This window comes from Pinus tabuliformis, chromosome 8, assembly GCF_031772625.1.
Source record: "Pinus tabuliformis cultivar Carrire ecotype Pingquan chromosome 8, CPIR1, whole genome shotgun sequence".
NCBI classification, from domain to species: domain Eukaryota; kingdom Viridiplantae; phylum Streptophyta; class Pinopsida; order Pinales; family Pinaceae; genus Pinus; species Pinus tabuliformis.
This window is the reverse complement of record NC_142294.1, coordinates 994,390,535-994,402,292: the sequence shown is the minus strand read 5'-3', so window position 1 is coordinate 994,402,292 and position 11,758 is coordinate 994,390,535. Positions and strand designations below refer to the sequence as shown.

Sequence of the window (11,758 nt, the reverse complement as noted above, 5' to 3'; positions counted from 1 at the left end):
TTTTTTTAAATGAAGAATAAAAAACGTGTGACTAAAAGTCTATCATCCCAATTAAATATTGGTTTGGGAAAACAAAAATCCCTCATTATATATAAATATATCTCGAGCACGTAATCTATAACACTATTATCCCAGCGATAAATATAAGCTTCAATCAAAATTATATAAATTTAATATTAATTTTTATAATTATAAATTTTGATAATTAAAATAATAATATTAAATTATTTTATTAAATATATATATATATACATATTTTAAATTTGACTAATTTTATTAATGTAACAAAAGTAGTATAAGGAAGCATTGGCTTCTGCAAAGCAAGTCTCAAATTAAGCCATGTTTAACAATAAAAAATTGGAAAGAGACTGTTCGCACTGAGGAAACTAGTCTAAAACTATAAGAGTTCGTTGCCTACGCAGGGGTAACAGCCTGTAGTGCCAAAGTGGAACAATAAAAACATTGCATAAAAAAACATCAGAATAGACCCATAGTATTGGGAGCCGGGAGCCAGGAACCTGAAAAACTTTGATCAGCTAGGTGTTGTTAGGAGGAGATGGTTCTTCCACTATCAGATACCTGTACGCCTCCATGTCATCTTCTGCATCCTGTTTATCTCTCAAAGTTTTTTTCTTGTTCTTGAAGTAGCATGGAATGGTGCATCCCTGCGCTGCTTCCAGGGGCTTTTCTCTTGCTCGTGGTGGTCCGCGCTTGAGTATTGCGGGCTGAGTCTTTAGAGTTTTGTGGCTCCTCTCGAAATGCCACCGAGATAGTCGCTATTATGCAGGGACGTTCTAGCATGCATCGAAATTGAAATTGCACAGAATGATTGGGTTGCAGAGGTGATGTAGAGGCAGTAGGATGCTGGGGAGCAGCGTCAACAGTGCGAGGACCTGCACTCTGAGCTCGCCCCCTACTGCTACAAGTAGTTGGGTAGCGTCCAGAGAAATGAGCCGTCGAAGGGGAGGATGAGTCAGAGGGGGACGAGTCAGAGTGGGTCAAGGAGGGGGGGCTAATTGTTTTTCCTCTGCTACTACCCCTCCTGCAGCGCATTCGATGACGCAGACGAAGCATGCTCACCTAGGAAAAATTGAGCGAACGAGAACGAGAACGAGCAGTGCCAAAGAATGAGTGGTCAATGAGAACAGAAAGACTAGTTATCAGCGGTTCAGAGCTGAGATTCAAGACCGAAAAACCAGTGCGTAGGCAGCGTAAAAGACTCTGCGAGAAATGTGCACCATCCACCATCTCAATATAGCACAGAATTTGGCAGCGTCTCCTTGTTGTCATGCGCGAGCTCGACTTTGTGCATCAGAGAGTCAATTGCAGTTCAAAAGAGACGGAGCAAGATGAAGACAGCCTAAAAAAACCATCTTAAAAATCGATAAAAAAAAATATATTTATAATATTAATATTAAACTATGTTATAAAATAGATAATGATAAATGTATTGTTAAATAATTTTGTGATATGAAAATGGTAGATGAAAATCAAATCATATTAAAAACTGATGTAACCTAGACCACATATAAACCCTCCATTTAAATTAACCTTGTAATCATCTAACAAACAAAAAAATACTAATTTATTTAATTTTAAAAATAATGCTTCTGACAAGTAACGTTACGCTTCAAATAAAATTCGTACTAGGCACATTTAGTTGCGCTGTTCGAAGTGTTTTAAATTAGGATGTTACTTCCAACATAATTAAATAGCTCCGCGCCTCCGGAGGCGAAGTGGCGTTGGAATTTAATAGATGAAGTGAAGGTAGGCGTGGGTCTCGCGCTCCCATGAAGGAGTGTGAATGTGAGTGTGAGTGTGAGTGTGACGGAGATCTGTTACTCTTAGTCTCTGACGACACAGCACAAGGCAACGCACGGAGGAGATGCATGCCTTGATGATGAAGATCTTGTCATTGTATTTTTTAAAATTTGAGTGTCAGGCTCGCTGCCCACGTGCACGTGTCCAGAATCCAAAAGACACGGCCCACAGAAATCCGAGGCAGAGGTCTGGGACTCGGTTTGTTTGTTTTATTTTATCTCTCCCCCGCGCCTCGCCTGCTATGCTATATTGCTGGGTGATGGGTTGGGTGTTGAAAGCCCAGCAGTTTTCAACGTACACTCGAGTGATGGGAGTCATGCCATAATCATGGCGGTTTTTTGTTGGAACTGATCCTCGACGAGGGTTGCAGATTTTGGTGAGGCGGTAGGGTCATATATGACTCTCCATTTTGCATATCTTTACTTTACCCTCGCTGGGAAGCACCCCCGGGCCCTCGCCCTCGCCCGCACATTTAGCTGAGGCCTTTTAACCCCAGGGCGTTACTTGCTTTTGGACCAGTAACTCCCAGTTGTCCACAACCAGTTTGGGCTGAAATACAATATTTCTGAAAGCAGGGTTCTGCCTGTTTGTTTGTTGGTTCGTTGGTTGGTTCTGTTGGGTAGTTTGCCTATTGAAATCGATCCATAATGATGGACGTGGATCGAAGATTGAATCCGGGGCACAGTCAACCCCATATAACTGCAGGCCTTAAGAGGCTCTGTGCGAGGGCCAACAAGGGGCCAAACGCCCCTGCATCTCTTCGCAAGGGATTGGTTTCTTTTACATCCCTGGCAAAGAAAATTATTGATCGTTTGAAACAATGTGAGGTTTTGATTGAGAAAGGGCTCAGTGGCGAGGAGGTTGCGAGGATTGAGGCTGAGTTTGGCTTCACTTTTCCTCCAGATTTAAGGGCTGTTTTGCAAGAAGGCCTGCCTGTGGGCGTTGGGTTTCCGGACTGGAGGTCTGGGGGGTCTCAGCAGCTCAGAATGAGCTTGAATCTACCTGTTGCAGGGCTGTCCTATGAAGTTGTAAGGGGGAAGTTTTGGTGGAAACAGTGGGGACAACGCCCTTCTGACACAGAGAATGCTGCTAAAATCGCTAGGCAGGCTCTGAAAAAGGTGCCCATTCTGGTCCCTCTCTATGGGCACTGTTATATCCCATCATCTCCAGCTCTGGCAGGAAATCCTGTCTTCTTTGTCGATCACACTGATGTTTTCTGTTATGGGTATGATCTCTCTGATTTCTTTGGTAGGCAGCCATTTAACCCATGTGACCAGAACTTGGATTTCATGGCTAAAAGGGTTATGGGTCGCAGTTTGAGAAGAGAGAAAACATTGAGTATTATTGGGAGACATGTGGATGTAGCCTATTGTAAGGGGAAAGTACATCATTTGAGTAGGAGCCATAACAGTTCCAAGAGAGATAAATGCGAGGAGGCAGAGGATTGGGGGAGAACCGTGTACACTTTAGCTAAATACACCGATGTAAACTTTGGAAAAGATGGGAATTCAGATTGGTGTAGGAGAAGTCTGGATGAACGTTCTATGTTGAAATCCTGCCATCCATCTATGGGGAACACTGGAAATTCCCTTGATAAGCCCATCTCTGGCAAAATCCTTGCTAATTTGGCAGCAAAAGCCCCATCTACTCCTTGCTCACCAAAGACTTTAAGGTGGATAGAGTTTTGGACTGAGTTAGTTGAGAAAAGGCAGAGCTCCTGCATAGGATCACCTCGTTCCTCCTCCTCCTCTTCTTTTCCTAAGGTGGACATTGACCTGGCAAAATCGGCAGCCGAAGAGAAAGGAGATGATAATCGTTTGCAGTGCAGAAGCCTGCCTGAATGGATGCTCTGCTACTTGGAGGAATTAGCAACATTGCTCAGGAATGGGGGCTGGAGAGAAGAAGACATCAATGACATAGTTCAAGTGTCCTCAACCCCTTTTGATCCAGACAACATTTTGTTTGACAGCCAAGCTGTTTTGGAAGGCATGCTCTTGAAAGCTGATTCCATGTCCGATTCTCTTAGAAGAGCAGGATGGAGTTCACAGGATGTCTCCGAGGCTTTCGATTTTGATTTTGCAATAACAGAACCCAGAAGGCCTGCCAAGAAGCTGTCTCATGAGTTTGTTCAGAGAATTGGTAAACTTGCCGAATATGTTGGTCAGGCTTAGCAATATGTTGGTCAGGCAGAGCCTTATTTCCATTGTTGGGGTTTCAACCAAACCCATGTCAGTCCGTATCATCATCCTGTAAGGTCTTCCTGAACTCAGCAGACCCTTAGCTTCCTCTGTTCTTGTAACGTTGCATACTTCTCCCTTTTTTGATAAATGGGCCTCCCATATCTGCCATTAATCAGGCAATGTGCCGTAGTGAGTTATTGTTATCTTTCATGGTCTATTTATTTGTCTGTCACTCTGCACTGCCTTCTGCTACTTTGCGTTCTGATTCCGAACATTGTGGTTAGAACAGAGTCCAGACCATAGTCGAAGTATTGAAAATTGGAGGCTAGCACTCAGGACCTACCCTTAGCCTGTGGGATGTTCTTCCTCAAAGCAGGGCTTACCCCTAGCCTGTGGGGTGTTCTCCATCAAAGCAGGACTTAACTCTCGCGTGTGGGGTGTTCTCCCTGAAAGCAGGACTTAACTCTCGCTTGTGGGGTGTTCTCCCTGAAAGCAGGACTCACCCCCACAGCCTGTGGGTTTTCTCCCTCAAAGCTATATGCCCCTTTCATGATGCCACCCTTATCTGTATCAAATGAAGGTGTGAATTGCTACCTCCATTACAGAAGAAAGCAGTTGGAATTTCTACCTCCATTTACAGAAGAAAGCAGACTCTCCAAAGCTATTGTCACCTGCCTCTCCATGTCCCATGCCTACTTCCACCACAGGACTGCACTCAAACAGTAAAATGAAGACTGTTAGAAAATGTATGTAACTTGATAAGCATATTTATTGGTCCTCAACTATAGGATGTGGTTCAGCAAGTGTGTACTTGTTTCTATATATGGTTTCCATCATCTGACATCTAATGTCTGTCTTCACACTGAAAAGCTATGAACTTGTGAACGCCGTCAAGAACATTGCAGCAATGTTCCTTCCATCCCAAGTTTTCCCATGTAGTAATGTCATATATATTTTGCTATAATAATTCTACATTACATTGCCATTTGTTATATATATTTTGCCATAATAATTCTACATTACAATAAATGGCCATTTGTGTCGTTAATGTTCACCACCTCTTTTTTTTTTTTTTTTTTTTGGTCTCTCAAACTGAGGCATGCATAATGAATATGATGTCATATATATTTTTCTATAATAATTCTACATTGCCATTTTGTTTTGTCATTTGTTCACCACTTTTATGGCTTCATCATGTTTCTCCAAATCGAGGCACAATGCATATGTTTTTACAAATTGGTAATCGGTTTAAATTTACCGAATATTTTTAAAAATTTGAATTATTTAATTTGAGTATGTAGTGATTTTTATCTATTAAATAATTATTTAAATAATCTTTTATGTTCTCAGCAGACTATTGCATCTTCTTTTTTCGATTGAATTATTTAAATACTATTTCTTTATGTTTTCAGCAAATTATTGCATCCTTTTCTTGGATTGCATATATTGGTAGCATTTTGGTATCAGGACTCACAGTTTATTGGCTATAAAGGACTTTAGCTTTATTAGGTTGACTATGTACTGAATTACTTTAGCTTTATTAGGTTGACTATGCACTGAATTTCCTATATATTTAATAGATGTTTCCGCGTTTTTTCTTTCTGAAAAAACTATGTTAATGTCTTTTTGGTTTGTTGTAACTTAACCTATCTCCCCCACACTGATATGTATGTAAAACAAACATCTGACTGTTAATACATCATTTGGCTATATAGGACAGGACTTTAGCTTTATTAGATTGACTATGTACTGAATTTCCTATATTTAATAGACGTTTCAGTGTTATTGAAAAAGCGTTAATGTTTTTTTGGTTGGTTGTCCCTTAACCTATCCCCCCATACTATACTGATATGTAAAACATGTTAGTGTTAATACATCATTTGCGACAAGTTGATAAAAAAAGGTTCTGGAGACGACAAGTGTGATGATGAGAAAATTATGAAAACAATTGTGTGATGGAAACATTAAAAGACTACTAGTTTTTCAGAATATCAAAATTCAAAATCAAATTTGCAAACTAAGTAGCGCTCCTCCTATTTTATTTATTGCATAAGATAACATAGAATAGAATCACGTGAATATCCATCCTTACTTGGTTTTTGTGCTTTTATGTCGCCCTCATAGGATAGGATTGAAAGTGAAATGACCACTTCATATGAATGAATAAACGAGAGATTGCAAGTCACATTTCTTATCACCATGTGTCTTACTTTAATGTTTTCTTTGATACAGTTTAGATGTTATGCTTTGTGTGTTTTTGTTTAATCTTTAGATGCTATCATTTTTAAACACTTGTTTTTTTCTTCTGCTCTTCATTGGGATAAGCATTCTCTTAAATGGTATAAAAATTATTTCAAAGGAAAATGGTTAAAAAGGTAGGTATTGTTGCTCAAAACCGTTAAAAGCAATCCACATTCTAGAAACACCCTGCAACGGAGTTTATATGAACTTAAACTTTCAACAATTTTATGGTGAAAGATGTTATGAAGTTTGTTGTTTCGGTACGGTCATTTAGACTCATATTTCTAAAATGATATACAAAATGATACAGAGGGTTTTTCTTTTCTTATCTTGATATTTCATCATTATTAGAGATTATTAGGTGAAAAGTAGAGATTTAATTTCTATAGAATATATCAAAATATTTATAATATTATTCATAATCATAGGGTTAAGATTTACTTCCAAATTAGTTATGCTCTTTTAATTGATTAAAAAAAAAAGTTGTATCAACATGTTATATTGGACATGTGATATCCATAAATTATGGTATTGGTTCAATGTATTATGACAAAAACTATTTACAAGAATTTTCCTTGTAAAATGGGAGTGAATTTCCCTAGTTGATAATATAATTACATGTTTTCAAAAATGTGTAAATGTTTAATTATATTAATTATTTTTATAAATAATAATAATAATTTAAAATAAAGCTATAATTTAGTTAATTTTTATAAAAAAATTAATGGAGGCAATATGAGATATATTATGAAGTGATTTGATGTTTATCAAATATTGATGTATATGGTTTACCAACTATTTAATTTATATAACTATGTTAGTTCTATCAGTTTGCAGGTTGCAGCTAATACAGGCAAGTGTTAGACAAACATTGTTCTATGTAAGACATGACAAGTTGACCAAATGACTATATATACATCTATCTTCATTCATGCTTGATCTATATGTTAGAATAATTTAGAATAATTTTTTTTTTTTTTTTGAATTAAGACTAAATCTATTAATAAAAGACATATGGTACAATCATAGCTTGCAAAGAAGCTAAGCAAAAAAGCATGGGAGCCGGAAATGATATGAAATCAACCTCGGTCCCAAAAACCACGGCACAAGCAGAAGAAAGTAGAGAGGACAGAAAGAACGAGCAGGTCTAGGGAGTCTACCCAGCATGAGTAGAATTTTCCAATCTACATTTTTTTCTTTTCTTTTTGCTGACTTTGACCCAACCATTTTGGTTTGGTTGGACCGGAACTACTTGCAGACTGATCTGAGCTAAAGGAGGAGACTCCTTGTCTGAATCAGAGGGCGAAGACTCATGAGTACGCTTCTGCGAGAATAGAGGCGCAGAAGGATCCAAATCGCGGTCTAAGGGCGAGTCCTTCAGGCGCTCCAAGTTCTCCTCGTCCACTTCGATGTCCTCCTCATCAGAGCTGGAGGACTCTATGTCATCCATAGGGGGTCTGTCACAAGGTTTCCAACTCTTGGATTTGGATTTGCAAGTGATATTCTTCTTTTTGTTGAGGAACGTTGCACATGAGTTCTGGAGATGCCCTGTCTGATGGCAATGACGGCATCTGAAGGCTGTATTCTCATAGTCCAAAGTTTGCGTCCAATGGAAGTCCCCGACTTTGAGGATGATTTGATCTGGCAGCCCTTTACTGATGTCTATTTCTGCACAAATTCTGTCGTAGGTGTATATTCCTTTCTCCCCCCTCGAGGTATCTGTTGTCAGGAAGCGGCCAAGGGTATCTCCTATTCCTTGAAAGACAGCGAAATGCCATAGATGCGCAGGGAGATTTGGAAGCTTGACCCAGATAGGAAGCTTGGAGATGACTACAGAGGAGGGGTCAAAATCTGGGAACCAAGGAGAGAGGAAAAGTCCAGCTGATCCCCAGAACCAAGGGCCCCCCTCTAAGGCTCCCTGGTAGTCTTCGTTGTAGGCAAAGACAACAATAAAGAAGCCTTTCGAACAGAAAAAGAGTTTGCAGTTGTTGGTCCAATTAGAATGGATCCACTGGTATAGATCAGCAATGCGGGGCCATAGGCCATTAAATCTGCAAATGAGGGTTGTTTCTGCAAATGTCTGGTATTGATCATCCAAAGATGGATGAGAGATTTCAATGGCAGGGGTTTCCTCCATTTTGTCCACCAAGAAAGGTTTGGGAGTCTCAGCGGATTGGGCAGACTTCTTGGCCGACTGTGCATGTACGACATCTTTGTAGGAAAAACCTTTGGAGGCAAACGATTGCCCCACTGCACCTCCCCTTAGACGCAGAGATAGAATCACTGTGGCATTTCTTTCTATATTATAAAAGGAAACAGGCCGATTGTGGTCAAGCTGCTTACCAACAAAGAGGATCCGCAGAAGGGAGGAAGGGATCCCCAACCTCTGTTCGAGAATCTTTGAGAGATGGCGCACTGTGAAGGACAGCTGGACCTCAAGTAGCAGGGTTTTTCCTGTTAGAAGAATTATTTGGATCTGAAAGCTTGCTTGCTGGGGATGAGTAAAATCTTGGCTGCTTGAATGAGGGCTTGAGGTTGAAATATCATGAATGCGTGCCTGCGGGGCCATCCCCAGATCCCGACTATACTGCTGCTGCATATGTACGAGTGCGGTAGTTGCCGAAGAAGGGAGTCTGCAGGCAGGGACGTGGAGTAAGAAGAGCCGACTGCCCAAAATGGAAAAGGCCAGAGCGAAACGTTTTGCCATGGCGTAGTTTGACGGCCAAATAACAATGGCGTCCAGAGTGGTCTCAAGATGAGGGTCCAAAGCGCCGAGGGACTCAGTGCTTTTTCTCCATGTCGCCCTCACTTTCTGCCATGGCACACAGACTAAAGGGTAACATCTCGCACCATTCTTGCTCCTGGCATTTCTGCAGGGGTCCCAGGTGGTAACCGCCATGGGTAATCGGTCCTGCGTCGTGAGTATGGTCCCATCGTTCTCGATGCTGTGAGATAGCAGAGATTCATGGCCGCACCTCCATGACGGCGCGAACCAGCGAGCGGCGGTAACTTTCGAGACAATAAACCCTAGGGCGGGAGAAAAATCGCCTGCACACTCCATCTCGTTTCACTGCACAGTATATCGCCAATTTAGAATAATTATTAAGTATATGGGAAAATATTTTTAAATGTGAATAATTATATTTTGAATGCTAAAATTATGTTATTTTTTTCATTTCAGAAAAATATTTATGGTACAAAAATAATCAGTTATTTTGAATTTAAAATGTAAAATGTCACTGTTAAATTTACTTTAGCACTTTAACTACTAAAATTTAAGGAGATGGATATATTTTACTCTTTAAGATCTAGACTTATGATATCTTAGGAAAAAAATACATGTTCTTAACCATCATGTTTATGACATTTTAGGAGAAAGCACATTTTTAACCATCATATCCACTCAAGTTTTAAAATGAGTTATTCAAAATAATAATGATATTTTTTCAGTAAAAAACAATAATGATATTAGCACAACCATATAAATTAAATGTCTAATAGACATCAAAACACTTACTCTATGATACATCTCACATTGCCATTAAAAAAATATCATAGGAATTAACTAAGTCATAACCTTATTTTAAATTACTTTTATTAATAATTATAAAAAGAATTAACATATCTACATTTTGAAAAGCATGTAACCATATTATTGACTATGAAGATTCATTTCACTTTTATATAAATTCTTAACTTGTAAACAACTTTTGTTACAATACTAGAGGCCAATTCCATGGCTTATCAATACCACATGCAGAATATGACAAGTGTTGATATAGCTTTTTCTTTAAATAATTAGTATGGAATAAATTAATTGAAAGAGTTGACTTGGAAATAAATATTAACCCTTGATATGTTGAATATTACTATGAATATTTTGGCAAATTCCATGGAGGTTAAATCTCTACAATCCACTTAATAATTTAGGATAATTAAATTAAAAATTGTGAATGGCTTATTTTGAAATAAACACTATCTAAGCAAATAATAATAATAATAAAGTGTATTTATAATAATATAAATAAAATGTATACCCTGGAAAATAAAATAAAATTGGAAAACAAAATAAATAATTAAAAAACCATTGCATTTAAAATAATGATATTCTTACTATGATATTGTGCTAATAAATTAATTCCAAATAACTAAGATATATATAAAATAAAAGTTCATGGGGTTTTGGATAGAAGGTGACTGGGTGCATTGTTAAAGCACTCCTAAATGTTTTCCCTATTTGGGTGTTATTCTCGGACATGACCATGATGTAGCCTCACCAATGTTGAACAAAAATAAATATTGTTTTTTAAGTATAAACCCATTTAATTCTCTCACACTTGCTTAAGAGCTTTAGGTTGGGATGAAGTGGTTCAAACAATTATTTTTATCAAGTGGGTTTAGCTTGGATGGTTTAGAGAGAATAACTATCTTCTACATTAAGATCAATTCCCACTTGTCATACATTTTTCCCTTTTAAGTTGGTTCAAGCAAAAAGGTACTAAAGGTTTCACTCTTACAATTTAAGAGCTTGAGGATGGGATGCTTAACTACATGTTGCTTGGGTATTTTGCTAGTTCCATATCAACAAGTTTTCAGTTTGAGTCCCTAAATGAAGTGCACTAGTATATGTCGAGTTTACTAGGGAAGTCATCCAAGAATGTGGGAAAGCACCTCTTAATTTATCTGCAAAGCTTTTCATAAAAATAAAATAAAATAAGTACAAAAAAATTCTATGGAAATTAATAAATCTTTGCTTTAAAAACTCTTTTTTTCTTTAGAAGAGATCCTAAGATGTTGATGATGATGATTATTATCATCTACTAAGAGCAACGTTGATTTGTCATTATTTTAATAAAAAGACACCGAATCAATTAGTTTGCTTTACAATTTTACTTCTATGCTTGAAAAGATTGGAAAAAAAACCTACCTATATCTCCATATTGTTTAGCTAACTAGTTAGGAAGATCAATATCATTACAAGTATTTTGAAATTGAGTTATAATAGGGGTATATGCAGTGCATTCTAAAAGAGGGTATTTTACATCCTCCACCTTCTTGGTAACAAAGGGATGACAATTTTTTTTTGTGTGGTGAGGAGTGAGGTGGGGTGGGATGGGGTGGCGTGAGGTTTGTCCAATGTTTTGTTTTATTATGAAACTTGTGAGAATTCGTTGGCTTATTTAAGCAATGTTGGTTTTCTTCTTTATTTTTTTTGTTGAAGCAAGAGTCGTTTTTTCTATATCATTAAATAAAAAATAAAATTACAGCATATTCAAAAACCATGATTCCATCACGGACTTAGGAAAACCAAGGGCGTACTGCCATAGATATGACTGTTATCAGGAAATCTAGTGTCTATGCAGAGCTGCTAGTCCCACTAAGACGGGTAGCTATCTTAGAAACAAACAGATTAAAGTTACTTTCGTTTTCCTTTATGAGAAGTAGATAGGAGAGGATCAAAGAATACCAACCTCGATCTTTCGCTTGGTTCTTTGCTTGTTCCTTCTCCTCACTGA

General features: G+C 38.1%; 1 protein-coding gene across 1 annotated transcript; it reads left to right on the top strand.

Moving 5' to 3' along the window:
- Positions 1-2,066: 2,066 nt before the first annotated feature.
- On the top strand, positions 2,067-4,986 carry LOC149238748 (uncharacterized). The gene has a single exon (XM_089373175.1). The coding sequence runs from the start codon at positions 2,469-2,471 to the stop codon at positions 3,990-3,992; it is 1,524 nt and encodes a 507-aa protein (XP_089229301.1). The 5' UTR covers positions 2,067-2,468; the 3' UTR covers positions 3,993-4,986.
- The last annotated feature ends 6,772 nt before the right edge of the window (positions 4,987-11,758 follow it).